Genomic DNA, 17,126 nt, shown 5'->3' with positions numbered 1-17,126 from the left:
GCTATGACTCGCAACAAGAAGAACCTCAGTGATTCCGGTAGACCGGAAACTAGAGAAAGTTGAGCAAATTAACTGGATGCTAGACAATATGTAAATGCACCGCTTATTGTAATAGACAATTATCCATATTTCACTACTGACCGTTTTCTTTAGTTTAAATAGATCGCGTGACGTGATAGTGGAGAAACACAATCAGTACATAGTTTCCATCCGAAGGAAATGCTATGATGATGGCGTCACTTAATTTACTACCGGAATCCTTCAGGTTTTCATTTCTTTTGCCAATTAGGGCTTTTGTCATTTGAATTACTTTTGTTAAGTTGTCGTAAAATATCGTCATCGTTATAACTGTCTAATTTGCGTGATTAAGGAAATATAAACCTGCCTAGTTCTCAGTCATAACTAGAATATATGAAAATTAATGGACAATATTGTTCCACCTTTTTAATTTCGTTTTACGGCTTGACGAAATAGTTTCATCGACCATGCAACCTCACTACCACCATCAACTCAGTTCTGCGTGAGCTAACACTGTCACGAACCGTTTTTCAACATCTTCATTAACTCGCTGCTTCGTAAACAATAAAGAAAGTAACTGGAGATCACCATTTTGCATAAAAATTAAGTTAAATTAATGAAACTCTAAGTTCGGGTGTAAATCTTAACTCTTTGAAAATGGGTTTGCATTAAATTAGGACACATGTATTTTTCGTGTGATAATTATTGGCATTTGCAATATTGGATATTAGCGAGATTTAGAATCGCATTTAAGGCAAACGTCAAACGTGAGAGTTTTCTTGGAAAAATAAGTACGGAGCGGCAAATGTAGGATAAACTTTATCATATGGTTATTTCTGTCGTTTGCTGTAAACGCAATTCTAGATCTCTCTATTATCCCTTTTGAAATGTTCACTGAAAATAGAAAATAAAGATTTCTGTTTCGGAGAAAAAGATAAAGGATTATATTCGCTTTTTCGCTAAAGAAAAACGGCTGTGAAAGAATTACAGGAGAGGCAGCCAGAGGGCAGTCATCGATAAATATAGAGTTTATTTACAATCCTTTTCCCCATACGGGGTGAAGGAGCCGATGGTAATGGTGTGGTTAAACTGCAAACCTTATGTTAATCCCGTTCCCCTTTAATAAGAGGCTGTTCAGCTTCGATGCCCTGTCTAAATGAGTAAACCACCAGTAAATGGCGCGAGTTTATTAAACGTCATGAGCTTAATAACGACCTGCATAGAACTACAAATTAAGTTTTGCTTTTTATCTGGTTGAGGGTGCTGAAATCTTAATCAGTTATTATAAAAAAAAACCCGAGCCTTGTTTACCGAAGGAGGCTATCGTCTAACCACTTAAAATCCTGAGGCTCTTGGATTAATTAGACCCAGGACCAGGTGTTTCTTTTATGCAATTGTTTGATGAAACATGTTCCTTAGTCTTTTATTCGGAAAGACTTGAAAACTGTGTACGTCAATGACATTCCAGTGATACTGCCTTGTTTCCAATGCGTGTGTGGCACTTTTTTAAAGATTTAATTTGGCCCTGTCAAGGATGGAATATTTTACTAAATAAAGACATAAAACTAACTTTTTGACTGTTGTTAAGGATTAGCAAACCAAATATATTGTGCAACTCTACGATTGCACATTAGGAAAAGATGCTGCTTTAAAGGCTATATATAAAACCACATTTTTAATTTTTTGTCTTTTTTTTCTTTATGTCAACGACTACGAATTATCCATTAGTGAGCGTTATTGAAGCATTGCAATTTAAACTTAATCAAAGCGACAAATTCCGTCATTTTGGAAAAGAAAAAAAAATAAAGAAACAGAAAAAAATAAGAAAAAAAACAACAAAAGCAAGGTTGTTAGGGAAGAAAGTAACATCATTTAAATTCTGCCTTAAAATTTTCATTTTGCGATGTGTGTTAGGAAAATTTTTTCCCATTCTTAAGTTTAAACTCCCCCTTGAGTGCATCTGTTCACAGTATAACTGAAAATATGAATAGGGAATTCGAAAGTGACATTTTGAACATAATCCCAAGACAAGAGCAAGGGAATTTTATCATCGATGGAAACGTGAAGGTCTGCCGACAACGGCAAACTTACACTTAATGTCATAATGGATAAATGTTACCAGGTCCTGCAAACTACAGGCAAAAGTCACAATTAATGCTTTGTTCATGCGCGAGGATACGATTAGCGAAGTCATATAAACAAAAAAGAGGGGGGGGGGGGGGGGTTATTATTTGTCTGCAAATTAAGCAATTAGTAGTAGTAGTAGTAGTGGTGGTGGTGGTGGTGGTGGTAGTAGTAGTAGTAGTAGTAGTTTGTGATTTTTTTATTTCTTCTTCTTTTTTTATTTTTTGTTTTGCGTAGTGTCTCAATAGGTTAAATATTTTAGATTGTGAAGTCATAGGGCTGGACTCCGTCAATATGCCGTTAAATATTCTTTGAAGTACCTTTCCCCTTTCTCGCCTTTAATATCGTTAGTCAGCTTTTTCCTATGTCATATTATGATGGCAATAATCGACTGCTTTGAACAATGTATAGTTTTAATATTATATTCAGTATATTCATTCTGACGTTTTACACTTGACCCATGCAAAGTACTTCCAAATTTTGACTCCTTGAAAAATCCACATAGGTAAACCAATTATATTGTACACTGCAAAAACCAAAACAAAAATAAAAAAAAAAATTAAAAAAAAAAATGGTTGTTGGTTTTTGAACTTCAAATTAATATATTAACAGATTTCATCTGAACATTAATTTTTTGTTTTATTTAACGCTGAAAAAGTTTTGGGATTCGAAATCGTTGAATGCTTTTATCTCCCAGGTGAAAAAATAGCATGATGACAGTTTTACGTCAAAAGAAAAAATACACGCATAAAGTCGCACCAATACAAATCAACTACTTTAGTGGTCTTTCAAACTTCTAGCTTCCTTCTAAAAGTCTGGGGAAAGATGCACGTTGAGCCATTTCTTTACGGCACAGTCTGTAAATTATGGAGCCACTGACTTCCTCTGACCGGCATGCTCATTAGCTCCTACAAATGCTGTTCGCTCCATTAGAGTTTTGTTTTTATACTACTATTTTGATAATCTTGCTGAATCAAGAAATTAAATATTAATTGTTATTTGCTTTTTTTTAAATTATTTAGTAATATTGCAAAATAATGTTAACTTGGTACTGAAGCCTATCGCACTATATACTTTATGGGAGCATTTTCCTCCTAGTAACATTCGATGCAAATGACGTATAAATTGTATTGGCTTTTGTGACCATCATATTGCATTTACATCAAAGCACATAAAAGGGGTGATTATCCGTCCATGAAGCCAAAGGTAACGTTGCCCTATAACCATGAAGCTGAAGATTTGGTTAATCGCAGCCGTGTTCCTTGCGGTCTGTGTTGGTTTTTCCTTCCAAGAAGAGCTGGGCGATTTTGAAGGTAAAACTAGTTTTAAAAAGTAAACTGTTGATACAAATTTTTGTGACTTTACTTCTAGTCTTGTCCACTATAATTTGTTCTTTGATTTATTGATTTCAGATGCCCCGATCGAAGACGAGGGTGGGTTTAAAACTGTTATTTTTATTGTAATTGTAAAACAGTTTAAAGAGAACAGCTAAAAATTAAATTTTATATTCGACAAAGAATTACTGTTACTTTGCTTATTTTGTCAACTTTATTCAGAATTCCTAATAATTTGTTCTTGGTTTTCTCTTAGATGCCTTGATCCAAGAAGAAGATGGTGAGTTTAAAACTACTATTTACCAACCAGCTGTCAGTGAAGAAGCTACAAGTCCTCAATTATCATAATTGGCATTTAGCGAAGAACAGTTTAATGACAACACCTAACTGGGATTTTGTTTTCATTCCTCAAAACCTCTGAACTGACTCTTCGTATCATTTTCTGATTTGTCAGCTCAAGAACTTGAAGACAACTTGGAAAGTGAAGCAGAAACCGGTAAGAGCTCACATTTATTCAAACTTAACCGGAAAGTTATGTTACAACAGAATTTCCAATCGCCAAGTAATATGAGCAAGGATAATGAACTGAAAGCAAATTTTACGGTAGGTCTTCGAAAACAAAAAGAGTTGGGGGGGGGGGGGGATAAATGTCTTTTTATGACGTTACTTCCGTTATCGTATAAGTTTCTAGCTGATTTACGTATCTATTTCCAGATCTTGAAGACCCAAGAAAAGGTGAGCCTGACGAGCAGTGAGTCTGTTGTCGAAAAACATGAATTTTGAATAAAATAAGGCTTAATTTGCTGATAAAAAAACTTTCCCGTCTTCTTAGGGCAAAAAAAAAGCGTGACCGGGTTTCTAATAGTTCTTCTTGTATCTCTTAATAATCAAGTGTATTTAACCCAAAATATAAACCGTTTTATAATTTGGAGGTTCTTTATTTAGCAAACCACAATATCTATAAATTTGTTAACGCATTCATGCCAAAAGAAGCCTCGACTCATTTAACCTCGTTTAACATCACTTATTATAATATTAACAAAAAGTTGAAGAACAGTACAGTTCCCACCCGAACGTTGGGTGAGAGCAAAAAAATAATTACACCAAGACTTTCGAAAGCAGAAAAAAAGAAAGAAAATTACAATACGATATAACATAGGAAAACATCATAGTTTTTACAATACAATATAATTATACAATAAAATTGCAATTACCCAGCTCACGCATGGACTAAAACGTCTCTAAATTTAGTTTTACAACGAAAGGAGATAACGACAAACCGATAGTTTTTTACACTTCGCAATACGACTTTTCTTTTTCCATTTTGTTCGTTGCAGTGCGGGCAAGTAAGAAAGAGACCGTATACATTATGTCGGAAAACGCTTAAGGATTTCATTCAGGTTCAAGAGAGAGGGCCATATTGCTGTACTTAAGTAAATGTTTGTTTTTAAGAGAAAAGGAATTGAGGAGGTGTTTTCCCTTGAATTCTCAGGTTGGCGTCCATTTTGCCCCAAATTTCTGCGTCGAAAATGCTTCACCTTCAAGAATTGTGGAAAAAAACGCCGATTTTGTATCTGCGTTAGGCGCTATTATGGCGACGAAGTTGAAAACGACGATCAAATGAGTGATGATGTTGCAGAGGATGAAGAAGAAGCTGAAGATTCTGAGGAAACCAGTAAGCATTTACGATAAAAAATACCCAAGTTTCTAGGCATTCCTCAGATTCTTAAACTTTTTATAGCGAAACAACACTACCAAACCTTCAGGCTTTTCCTAAAATGTTTCTGGTAACAATTAAGTATATCAACCATACCATTGGTCATTTTTTCATGGCGACAAGGTTTTAAGAGTTATGTTTTCCAAATTTCATTATTTTCCTCCTATAGTCATCCTCATACCGTTCGCATTTTTAGCGTTTTAGCGTCAATTTATTAGTTCTGATTACTTTTGAGTCAACTTGGGTGATTTTATGACGTCTTGGAGAAATCAAGAAATCTAAGATGGTAGATCTACTGAAGTAGGCTGGCCGCGGTGCAGAACAAATGTCGTGATTCTACGTCATATATTGTCATCTTCCAATTTTGTGGAGTTCAAATGGGAAAGAGTTTTTGAAGTACTTTATCTATTTTTTTTATTTATTATTTATTTATTTATTTATTTATCTATTTATTCACCACGACATACAAACATAGAAAGTTACAATGAATAATAGACTAGGATCGTACATAAGTTTAGAGTAAATAATAATAGTTTAATAAGAAGTAAGAAGTGGCGAGGAGACCTCAAGAAACCCCCGGGCTTATACTGAGAGGTCTCCTCGGAGATAGTTAGGACTTTAAGACCAGTAAAGACATTGTATTTGGATTTTTTAACATACGGTGGTAAGACTATAAAGACATAACAGAGTCGGACGTTTCATGCAATTAACTGAGGAAATCAAGAAGCTTTCTTTTGAAGGTGGATTTTAGAAACTTTAGAAAAATTATGTGCTCTATTTCTTCCAATTCTCGGACTATGTAGAGTAAAAATTTTGTAAACATTTTGTTGACTTCTTATTGATTTTTTTTTGTTCGTTTTTGTATTTTCAGACCTTGAGGATCCATCCAAACGTAAGTACGGCAGTAAGTGATCTATATTTTACGCGGCTTCAATATTATAAGACCCTGACAGTTATGTACGCAACTTACGCAGTTGCTAATCAAAAGCCTGAAAAGACTGAAAAAATAATAAAACAGGCCGAAGCAGGATTTTAACCCATGGTCTCTGCGATACCGATGCGGTGCTACCAGGAACTAAGGCGACGTCAGTTTTTCAAGTTGCTATTTGCTAACTCGAATAAAACAACTTACGGTTATCTCAACGCTGGTTAATTACGAGTAGCTTTTTCTTCGAATATAAATTAGCTTACTTACTTCTTCATAAGCGCTATGATAAAAATAATAGTGATTTTAATATAAGATACATATGAATGCTTTAGAAAGACTCTTTTCCAACTAATAAACGAAACAAAACTCAAAGCAAAACAAATTAAATTAACTGGACGACCCGTATGCGTCTCAGTAGCCACAGAAAACTCAGTACTATTAAAATCAAATTGTAAGCTGATTAAAAGTGGACAGGCTTGACCTTAAAGGTGTTATTTAACTTCTAGGTCGTCGTCGCTGTCCCAAAAAATTGCGTCGAAAATGCGTTACTGTGAAAATTGGTTACAAAAAACGACGCTTCTGTTTCTGCGTCCGTCGTTGCTACGGCGATGAAACCGAAAATGACAATCAGCAACTGATCATGAGTGATGAATATCCAGCTGAAGATGGAATGGACGAACTTGAAGACAACATTGAGGACGAATCGGACGCTGGTAAGTCAGAGCAGAGACCTGCGATGTTGTCAACCAATTCATATACAGTGTGTTCTTATTAATTTGAAATTCTCAACGCTAGGAAAGGACTGAGACTTCAATGCTGCTCCGAAAGGCGTTAAAGTAACAAGCAAATAAAAACTGTGGCGCTTTGCATTAATGTTTTGTTTAATAAGAGCCATTGCTGGTAATTCCACGTGTTATAAGCTATGGGGAATCTTCTAAGATCGAGAGATAATGGCACCATTTAGGGGAGGACTGACGTTATCATAGTCGTGGCTGACGAACAGCTGTTTCGAGAAAACATAGCTCCCAGTATACACTCGATTGAAAAAACATTGAGCCGCGCATGTCGTGAATAGTAAACGGTGCGACCTGATGGAATTATGGGGTGATCTACTTCTCGTGCGCATATTTCGTGCTTTTTTCTTTATGCCCGTCAGAAAAAACGGTATGTAAGTTTTAAGCCCTAGAATCCGCACGTTCGATCTCTTTATTTTCTAGCAAAAAGAATACAAATAAGCTCATAGGTCAAACGTTTCCCAGAGAGCTGTTGGATCTTGTATTTCATGGTTTATACCTCCCCTTATGTATGACAATATATCTATTACAGAATACTGCCACAGACATTTATTTAATGCTTTCGTCCGCTCCCCTCTCCTCTCTTTTGAATCAACCTCCTACAGGATCGTACAAACACTCGCTCGTAGGAGACTCGTTACAGGCTCAGGGGCCCGTTTCTCGAAAGTCCCGGTAAGTACCGGGCCCGATAAGTGTTTTTGGTGAAAAATGTTACCTAATGGAAGTCATTTTTTTGTTAGCTTTGAATACCAGATTTCAAAATCTTATAATTCTATAAACACATTGGCCAAGTACCATATCTGAAATCACAGTGTAATCGGCGAAAAAAACATTTAAAAATATACTTACTGGGCCCGGTAAGTTACGGGACTTTCGAGAAACGGGGCCCTGGTGTGCATAAGATAAAAGTCATAAATTTCCTTGTCCTGTCGAGTTACGAGTTTATATTTAAAACTTAAAAGTTGGATATGAAACGAATGCTTGGTTTTATTAACAAAGTCGATAAGGTAATTTGGCCACTGTAAAGAGATTCGAGTGCTGATGTTTCGAGCGTTAACTTTCGTCAGATCGATTCGTTCCACTCCCTACCGACGCAGCACTACAGTTCTTTTAAAGTTAGATATAGCTGCGCCCTCTTTTAACCTACAAGATGAAGCACCTGTTTGAGACTGATCAGTTGTTGTTTCCTTCCCCAGCTCTTGAAGACCCAACGAAAGGTAAGGGAGAGCTGCCACACAAAAAAGTGATGTTTTGATAAGTAGTTGAATGAGAAATGTTTATCGATCGCACTGCTTTGCTGAATTGAAGATAAAATTGAAATATTGACTTAAGATGTTATAATCTTACTGCTTTTTTTCTTAACATATTTATATAAAATTACGTCTTGTTCCCCCAATATCTAGTACCCCCCAATCACCCCAACTCCTCCACAATTACGTTCAAACCAAGGTCAATATATCATTTGCTACGAAATTTTGAGCTGGCATCACTCTAGTTACTGTTCCCCTCCTTATTTTTAGCTCGCCGCCGAAAGTGTCCCTTAAAGTTCCGCCGGAAATGTTTCATCATCAAGCGTTGTTACAAAAAACGACGGGTTTGTGTCTGCGTGAAGCGTCGTTATGGTGACGAGACTGAAAACGACTATCAAATGAGTGATGAAATGGCAGAAGATGAAGCGGAAGAACTTGAGGAAACAAGCTATGGTAAGTTTTCAGTATCTGAACTGTTGTAAACTTCACCCGTATCTTAAGACTACGTCCAAGTAGTACTTAGAACAGAATTCCTATACCTTGTTTTCCCAATCGTTTCTTAACTTGAAAATATTAATTTTTCGCTGAGAGTCAAAAGGATTTTTTTAAATTGGAAAATAACCGGCTGTAGTCACATTCTTAGATCTTTCTAGAAGCCATTACTTAGTCATTTATTTACTTTGGCCGCCATATTAAATATGTGCCTGCGGTTTTCAACCGCTTACCGTCTCGCGATTCTGGCTATGTATTATAGGCCGTGCAAACGGACTACCCGTATTTATTTCACAGAAAAAGCGGCAAAATGTCTGCAAGCCTCTCTGGAGTACGAACTTCAGTTTGAAATATTTGCAGTGTTCCTATAAAGAGATAAATTATAAATTATGTCCCTTGGTGTTTCCTCGCTTGGAAAACTTTAATATACTTTAGATGCTAGTGGGTAGTGGCTCAAGAAACTTTAAATCCCTCCAACATTGTGTCGCAACTAAGAAAAAGTGCAAGTTTACTTAGCACACCAAGTATCCCTAATCGCTTCATGCTTTCATAACCTGGACACAGCCGCTTCTTAAAGAGGGTTTGGGGCAATGCACAGGTTATTTTTCAACTTTCTTTCTGGAAAGATCAAATTCGGATTGAAAGGGAAAACGAAACTGATAGTACAGTCCAAGTAATAAGATATTAAGGCTGTTTATACTTTTCGCCTCTAAATGCATTCACCTCGTCCTTTCAGACTTTGAAGATCCCTCCAAAGGTAAGGATCATTATAATTCTAACGCAATTGTTTGAATTATTATTATTATTATTATTATTATTATTATTATTATTATTATTATTATTATTATTATTATTATTATTATTATTATTCATATATGTTTAGTTAGTATTGGTAGTAATAGTTTTATTGTGATGTGCATTTGACCATGTGTTAGTATGTTAATTTGTGCAATATAAAGTAATAAATATTATTTGAATAAATCTGCACAGACTAAACACGTGTTGGATTCTAAATAAGCGAAAAAAAAAAAGATTAATAATAATCAAGAAGATTCTTGTTGTGTTCAATATCTTCACAACATTCATTTTCTCATCATATTTGAGATGAGCCTAGTAACTTCTCCAGTCCCGTCCGTTTAAGTTTCAGAGTTTCTCTTTGTCTTTCTTTTTTATGTATAATGAATGTTACTCTTTTAATCTTTTCAGGCCGTCGTCGTCGTTGTCCATATTACTCGCGCCGAAAATGCTTCATCTCCAAGCGGGGTAAAAAGAAACGACGAATCTGTTTCTGCGTTCCCCGTTGCTATGGTGACGAACTTAGGAACGATTATTAATCAAGTGAGTGGTTACAAAGTTGGTAATATTCCTCGTGGCACTGTTTAACCTCTCATCCCTACAGGCAAAGGGTGACTTAAGCGTAGTTTCTTCGCACTTTCTGCATCAAAACGTAAAGCGAAAAATCGTTGGCAGGAAAAATTTTGGATTCGTTTCGAAGTTCATTTTGGGTACTGTTAAGAGTAAACAGATTAAAAACAACAACGACAGTTGTTAATATTTAGAGAAAAATAAATGAATAGAAGGTAGCTTCTACCCACAATTGGTATAAATCTACTAGTGTTCTATCACGAATGCCGTTCTCTGATTGGCTACGCTACTCGCTATCTATTCTGTGATAGATAGTGAGTAGCGGTTTTCAACCAAATGGCGGCCGCTTCCTCGCGTTTTCGAAGTGTCTGCGATGAGGATATAGATAATTTACTTGTTTAGTTTTGAAAGACTAGTGGATTTATACTAAAACAATCAGATTATTCGCTCTCGATTTCTATGCATGATAGCTGATTCGGGCTGCGCCCTCATCAGCTATCACGCAATAGAAATCTCGAGCTCATAATGTAAACGTTAAATAGAATATACCTAATCAAGGCAAAGAAACGGCAAACATAACTAGAAGGAGAGAAATAAAGTAAGATGTTATTTGTATACGTATTACCACTATTTCAGCAACAACTGTTAAAGATGACTTCTGGTTGTTGATTATAGATAACAAAAATAAAAACAGTGGGTTAAAAAATAATTCCAGAACAGAACTTGTTAAATACTATATGTAGCTTAATAGAATAGCCCAGGGCTGTTAAAACAGATTTGGGGCAAGAAAAAAAATCATACATAAAACACCTGAAAACGTTTCGAGCCGAAAAACTATCTTGCGAGTGTAATACTTTGAAAGTGAAAACCTTACAAGAAAATTTACAAGAGTAAGAAACAGATTGGGCCTGTTTTCCCGAGAAAATAACAGTTATTCGATAGAAAAGAGATGTAAGAAAATACTTTTCGGACCCGAAAACTCTTTTTCAGATCACTTTGAATTCTTTTAATGTAAGTGAAAAATTCATAACTAGCACTGAGCTATTTTGGGCTGTTTGATGATCTAAATGGTTCTAAAATGGGTTCTATTTTTTTTTAATTTCAAAGAGGCAGTGCTGCAATACCTTCTTGAATACATTTTTTGATAAAGTTTGGAAATCTGAGTACAGAAAAAGCAACAACAACAAATACTTTTTTTGGCCTTAAATGTAAATTAGAATTACGCATTTTGTAAACTTGGTTCTCTCATTGTTGATTATAGGTAGCAAAAATAAAAACAATGGGTTCAAAAATTCCGCCGCTGAACTTTCTAAATACAATATGCACCTCAGTAGAATATTAACCCAGGATAGTTAAAACAGATCAGGGGCTAGAAAAATGATACATAACAGGTGTTGGATGAATTCCTTCTGGATGATCTCACAGTTAAATCACCTGTATCTGTGCGAGTGACCTAAACAATTTCCAAATTGTCACCGTAAATATATTACCCTCAAACGGTCGTTTCTTATTATGTTGGACTACAATCCCAGCTAAAAAGCTGTACCAGTTGTAACAAGAATCTACTATGACGTACAGTCAAATGAGAAGATCACTAACATTTCTTCAATGTTTCGCTACAGGTTGGTTGAATCGTGGCATTTCGTTGGTTCAAGAATTCTGCAAACAAGACCTCCAATTTTAAATAAGGGCCTTACTTAAAACAGCAAGGGGAATTAAAACATACTGTAGTAATTTTAAGGACGGAAAAAATAAAAATCTGTAAACTGATGCAATTTTGCTTTGTCCTTGTCTTATTTGGCTTAGCCAACGCACCACAAAATCCTTCGTTTTTTTGTTTGTTTTGTTTTGAGTAGAACTGTGACTTGATTTTTCTGAGTCTGTTCCTCGTTTAAACAATCTGGTCACACTAACTAAATAAACTCCTTGAATGACAGAGCAATAGTTCTCGTACCTTCAGGCAATCCGCTGACTATGAGTTATCCAATCGATGAATAAGTCAATCAAGTAAACGAACAAAACCGGATTAATCTAGAGTAGCAGAATCAAACTTTAAGACATGCAGATCAACCAGAGAACGATATTTCACGCTGTCTTGTTTGAGCTAACAGTGAGTTAAGTGACATTCGCTCAAAGTGTTCTCTTCTGTATCCAAGTCGGGCGTTAAAAGCTGCTGCAGACGCCATGGTTGTCACCTAGATTGCGAGACTTGAAACTCGGTAAAGATCGATTGAGGACAAAATGGAGTGAGATACGTTAAACTTTTAAAGGCAAAGGGTAATTTTGTGTACATATGTGTATTTTGGGGGTGCGTACGATCGAACGCAAGGAGGCAAATGAAAGTCGCATATTCTGACATCAAAGAACAATGGGCTCTAAAATATTTTATTTTTATTTTTATAGCTATTCATCATGCCGATGACGTGTAAATTTAAAGCTGCTAAAATCAAGTTGACAATCAAATGGTTACCGGTAATTAAGTGGAAAATACGTTCAGATATGGAGTTTATCTTCTAGATCTTTCTAGTGTCGATAACCTGTGTGCTTACAAGTGCATCTTACGATGCTCTCAATCAGGAATCTATCAATGATACAACTAACGATACTAAACTTTGAAACCCGTTTCCTGATGGGTCCACACGGGTAATTATCGGCATTTTACATGTACAACACAACTGTTGGATGAGTTTCAAATTTGGGGTTTTAATACAATTTTTGAAAAGTGGAGTAAGAAGAACTTTCCCGTGAACTAACCAGTCGGTTCAAGGCCAACAAGCCGCGCGAAGCCGATCATAGAAGGAGCTGCGGCGATTGTTAATCCCGTCATCAATGTGGCCTGGATCATTAAAGTCTGCTCCCCAACGAAGGCTTGCGGGATCGCGGCGGATTCTGGCGATGAAGCACTTTACGCCTTTAAACCGCGCCGGTGGATTTTGCAGACATTTGGTCCATTTCTTAGTACACAGTTCCCCGTTCTCATACAAATTTATATCAATCGCATGTCCCACTTTGTGATTGCTTCTCTCCGCGCCCCAATTCCTGAAAGAACTTGTAACAAGCACCTAGGGAACACCAAATAAGAATCCAAAATCAATTTTCGCTGACTGTTCTGATCTCCTTACTCAAACACGGCGAGCAAAACCATTGTCATGCACTTTCATTACAAATCTAACGACATTTCTTATACGTCCTATGCAAAAACATCGTAAAATGATCAACCGAATTCCAAGTTTTGAGGTAAACGAAAGCACACGACGTTGAATCCCGCTTGTCTTCCTGAACTTGATCATTAATGTCGTTGCCGAAAGTATGTACCTTGACAAATGATCCACATTAAACAAGTATGGATGGGCTGGGATAATCAGAAAGGAAACAGACAACGTGAATATGTAGTTATAATATATCAGAGACGATTTTGTTGGCGTTGGTGTCGAGATTGCGTAAGGTCCATACTTTCTCTCTGTAGCAAACACGTGATATGAAGAGTCTTTTATTCGTTGTTATAGAAATGGACTGACGCTAGTAACAATACCGGCCGTTGTCGCTGCTTGTTTTAAAAGCGCGTATACGTAGGCCTTTTAAAACTTTAAGTCAAACTTTCTTGTGCAACCACCTCTCGTAAGCGACCACCTCTTGAAAGAAACCAGCTCTTAAAATTTACTAATGCTAATGGCAAAAAAAAAGAAAACAGATCCTATTTCCATTGGTCAAGTCGTTGTCCATTCATTTTATTGGGACGCTTACGCGAAGTAAAGCCAACCTTTAATTGTTGTCTATAAATACCAAAAGTACCAAACATCCGAAAGTAACGATTTTAAACAAAGACCTTGATTATCGGTCATTCACTACAAAAGGGTATGCTGTCCACTAGTACCGTTTGAGTAAGAAAATACGGCTTTTACAAGTCAGTTTAGATTATTGTTATGGCGGGGTTTTCCGTCGTCCTATATTAAGTAACTGCACTTGAACGGTATAGACTAAGGAACTTAATAATGTATACCGCCTTTTGTTGTGGTACCCGCAGTTTGAAACGCGAGGCCAGAGAGATTCACACTAGAGTTAGTTAAAATTTATCTTTATTTATATTTTTTTACATTTACATAATGTTACGAAACTAAGTAAACCAATGAAAGGCCTATGCAAAATCAAGGAAATCTAGGATTGGCTACCCACCTCTACTCCACAAGCTCTTGCGTAACTGTTAATACTGTTCATAGCGCCAAGAAATCCCCTTTCAACTTGAGCCGGGTTTCGAAAACTTGAGCCACGGTATGTCGTAGTAATACAGGAAACTTCTGATGCTGAATTTGAGGTAATAAAATCATATGATGTTTAAATCGCTATAAACGCCATCATACACGCATTATAAATGTTTTAACAGGAAATTCCATATTTTTGGGTTCTCTAGTATGGAACTATAACATGCACAATACCAAGGAAAAAAATTAACTGTGTTTTGTTTGTAACATAATAGTTTCTTTTCGTCGTTTGCTCCTATGAGTTTTCTTAACTGTATACGTTTTCATAGCTAACTTCATCGATAGCTGAGATTTTTTCAAAGGATGCACTGAATGTAACCTCTGTTTACAAAAGCCAATAATATTGCAATGGCTATGTCACTCACGTCCAGGCCTTGGTCGGGGGCGAGGTACAGGGGGCCTGGGTCTTCTAGGACTAGGTCCTGGTCCAGGTCTAGGTGCAGGTCGTGGTCTAGGTACTGGAGGTCGAGGTCGCGCAGGTCTAGGTGTGGGTCTAGGTGCAGGTCGTGGTCTTTTATTTCTGGACCACCACCCACCACCCGGGCGAGGTCGTGGTCTAGGTACTGGAGGTCTAGGTCGGGCAGGTCTTGCTGTGGGTCTAGGTGCAGGTCGCGGTCTTTTATTTCTGGACCACCATCCACCACCCGGGCGAGGTCGTGGTCTAGGTATCGAAGGTCTAGGTCGTGCAGGTTTAGGCGCGGGTCTAGGTGCAGGTCTAGGTGCAGGTGCAGGTCGTGGTCTTTTATTTCTAGACCACCATCCGCCGCCCCCACCTCCACCACCTGGACGAGGTCTTGGTCGTGGTCTAGGTACTGGAGGTCTAGGTCGTACAGGTCTTGGTGCAGGTCGTGGTCTCCTATTTTTAGACCACCATCCACCACCACCACCACCGCCTGGTCGAGGTCGTGGTCTAGGTAATGGTCTTCGTCTTGGTCGGGCGGGTGGGGGTCTTTTGCGTCGACTAGACGACCACCATGGATATGGATCCTCTATATTAAAATCCAATATTGATATTAAAATCCTATACAATTGATATAAATAACAAAATAACAATTGAATGAATAAAAGCAAGTGACAAAAGTTACGTAATAAGCCAAACGTAGCACATTCCCCGCAAAAGGCCTCGGAATGATCATAATCAAGGCTATAACATAGTCCCAAAGTAGGGGCCCTTAAACACTACTGTAATAAATTTTCCGCTGAGGGACCATGAACAGCCGACCAAAAACGAAAATAACAGAATCCCCCAGCGGGGTCTATGAACGCAAAAGGCGAGTCACATAACAATTGAAACTATTTACAACGGACTAATGAATAAGATAGGAGCTGGACCAGTAAATATTCATTTTCAAAGCAAGAACGTGTGAAAAGGTCTAATTAGTTGCTGTTATTAATACGATTTTTAGAGCGAAATTCCCGCCCTTTTTTGAGGCCATGCGGATTTAGTATGAACAATTGTGTCATCCAATAGGCTTCTCTGGTAAGCAGTAACTGGTCTAAATGTAATGGATTTTGGAAAAGATATAATTTGCTCAATGATGATAAACCTCATTTGAGAAATGTCATGCTGGGAACTATTAAAATGAACCACCAATTCACGTGTTCTTCTATTTTTGAGCATATTTGATTTATGGTTGCGGAATCTAATTTTAAACTCAGCAGAAAAAATTTCTGTGATTTGAGGTGAAGATCTTAATAAATGAACGTGCTACAACGTGCTACCACTTGAACGCGAACAACTTTTTAGTAACTACAAGGAGGGTTACGCCAAAATTATTTGGAGGAGAACCGGGCGGCAAAGGCAGACCTTGAGTCCAGGGGTCAAAATTACTTATTATGAACGTAATGACCTGACAAATTCCTCATCCTTTCTGGACTTAATATATTTTTAGTGCATATACAACAAACTATTTAGCAACAACAATTACCATGTGAACTGTTATACAGGAGAGCAAGTTATCCTCTTAATTCCAAAACAACCATTTCAATAGATCTAACATTATAAGCTACCAGTGATTATGTAGAGCTGGGTGTCTAAAAAAACATCACATTGTGTACACTGAAGGTAAACATTCAGGACAGGATCGGCTATCTATCGAGTCATGATAGTTTTCTTCAAGCTCAAAAAGATATTTGTATAGAGTTTTGTTTCCTGGAATTCAACTGAATGACCACTACATAATCAATACACCGAGCAGAAACACGAAGAAACTTGTTGCACAGTCAGCAAAGCTCGCTAAAATAGGGTACAAGTGCTTAGCTGATGCGCTAGAATTGTAAACAAGGCATGAATTTGTGGCGTCACGGCAAACATAAATATATATTATTGACACCGGCCGAGGGCACAGATTTTCCCTATACGGACCGGCCTAAGCCGGTGAATAACAGGTTTATGTTTTTGTTTTTTCCTTTTTAAGATGATCGAGGCGAATGGTTCTGCGAACAGTCTACGCGCGCTATGTCGCACTATTACTCTGTAGTTAAATTTTGCTTATCAAGAAAGCCGTGCGTATAAACCTCAGGGAGAAAGGCCAGACTAACGACAAAACAGACTTTAAACAATTATTCTAGAGTAGTAAATGCACAAAAAACTGTGATATTTCATAGCAAGCAGTACATAAATAAACTAAACAACTAAACAAGCTTTGTTTTGATGAAAATGAAATCACACTTCAATTTTTTACAGTCGCTTTTAACGAAAGTTGTTAAAATTAAAAGACTTTCAGTGTTATTCACACATCTTACCCTCTACCTTTACATCTTATTATTTTAAGTACTTTTGTTTGTTCTCTGTCACGATTGTCACAAATCAATGCTAAAGTTAAATGTGTGCAAGAAGAACTTG

The 17,126-nt window shown here is 37.0% G+C and overlaps 1 protein-coding gene across 1 annotated transcript; it reads left to right on the top strand.

The window, feature by feature from the left end:
- The first annotated feature begins 4,043 nt into the window (after positions 1 to 4,043).
- LOC146477340 (uncharacterized) lies at positions 4,044 to 9,449 on the top strand. Its single transcript, XM_085113546.1, has 9 exons — positions 4,044 to 4,079; positions 4,191 to 4,211; positions 4,814 to 4,822; positions 4,929 to 5,151; positions 6,065 to 6,085; positions 6,628 to 6,834; positions 8,112 to 8,132; positions 8,436 to 8,618; positions 9,394 to 9,449. Exons 1-9 carry the CDS (start codon positions 4,044 to 4,046, stop codon positions 9,447 to 9,449), a joined length of 777 nt encoding a protein of 258 aa, XP_084969672.1.
- Positions 9,450 to 17,126: the final 7,677 nt, after the last annotated feature.

This window comes from Pavona decussata, unplaced genomic scaffold (assembly GCF_977016875.1).
Source record: "Pavona decussata unplaced genomic scaffold, jaPavDecu1.1 SCAFFOLD_71, whole genome shotgun sequence".
Lineage (NCBI taxonomy): Eukaryota > Metazoa > Cnidaria > Anthozoa > Scleractinia > Agariciidae > Pavona > Pavona decussata.
Note: the sequence above shows the minus strand (reverse complement) of the source record. Positions and strands in the feature narration are given on the sequence as shown.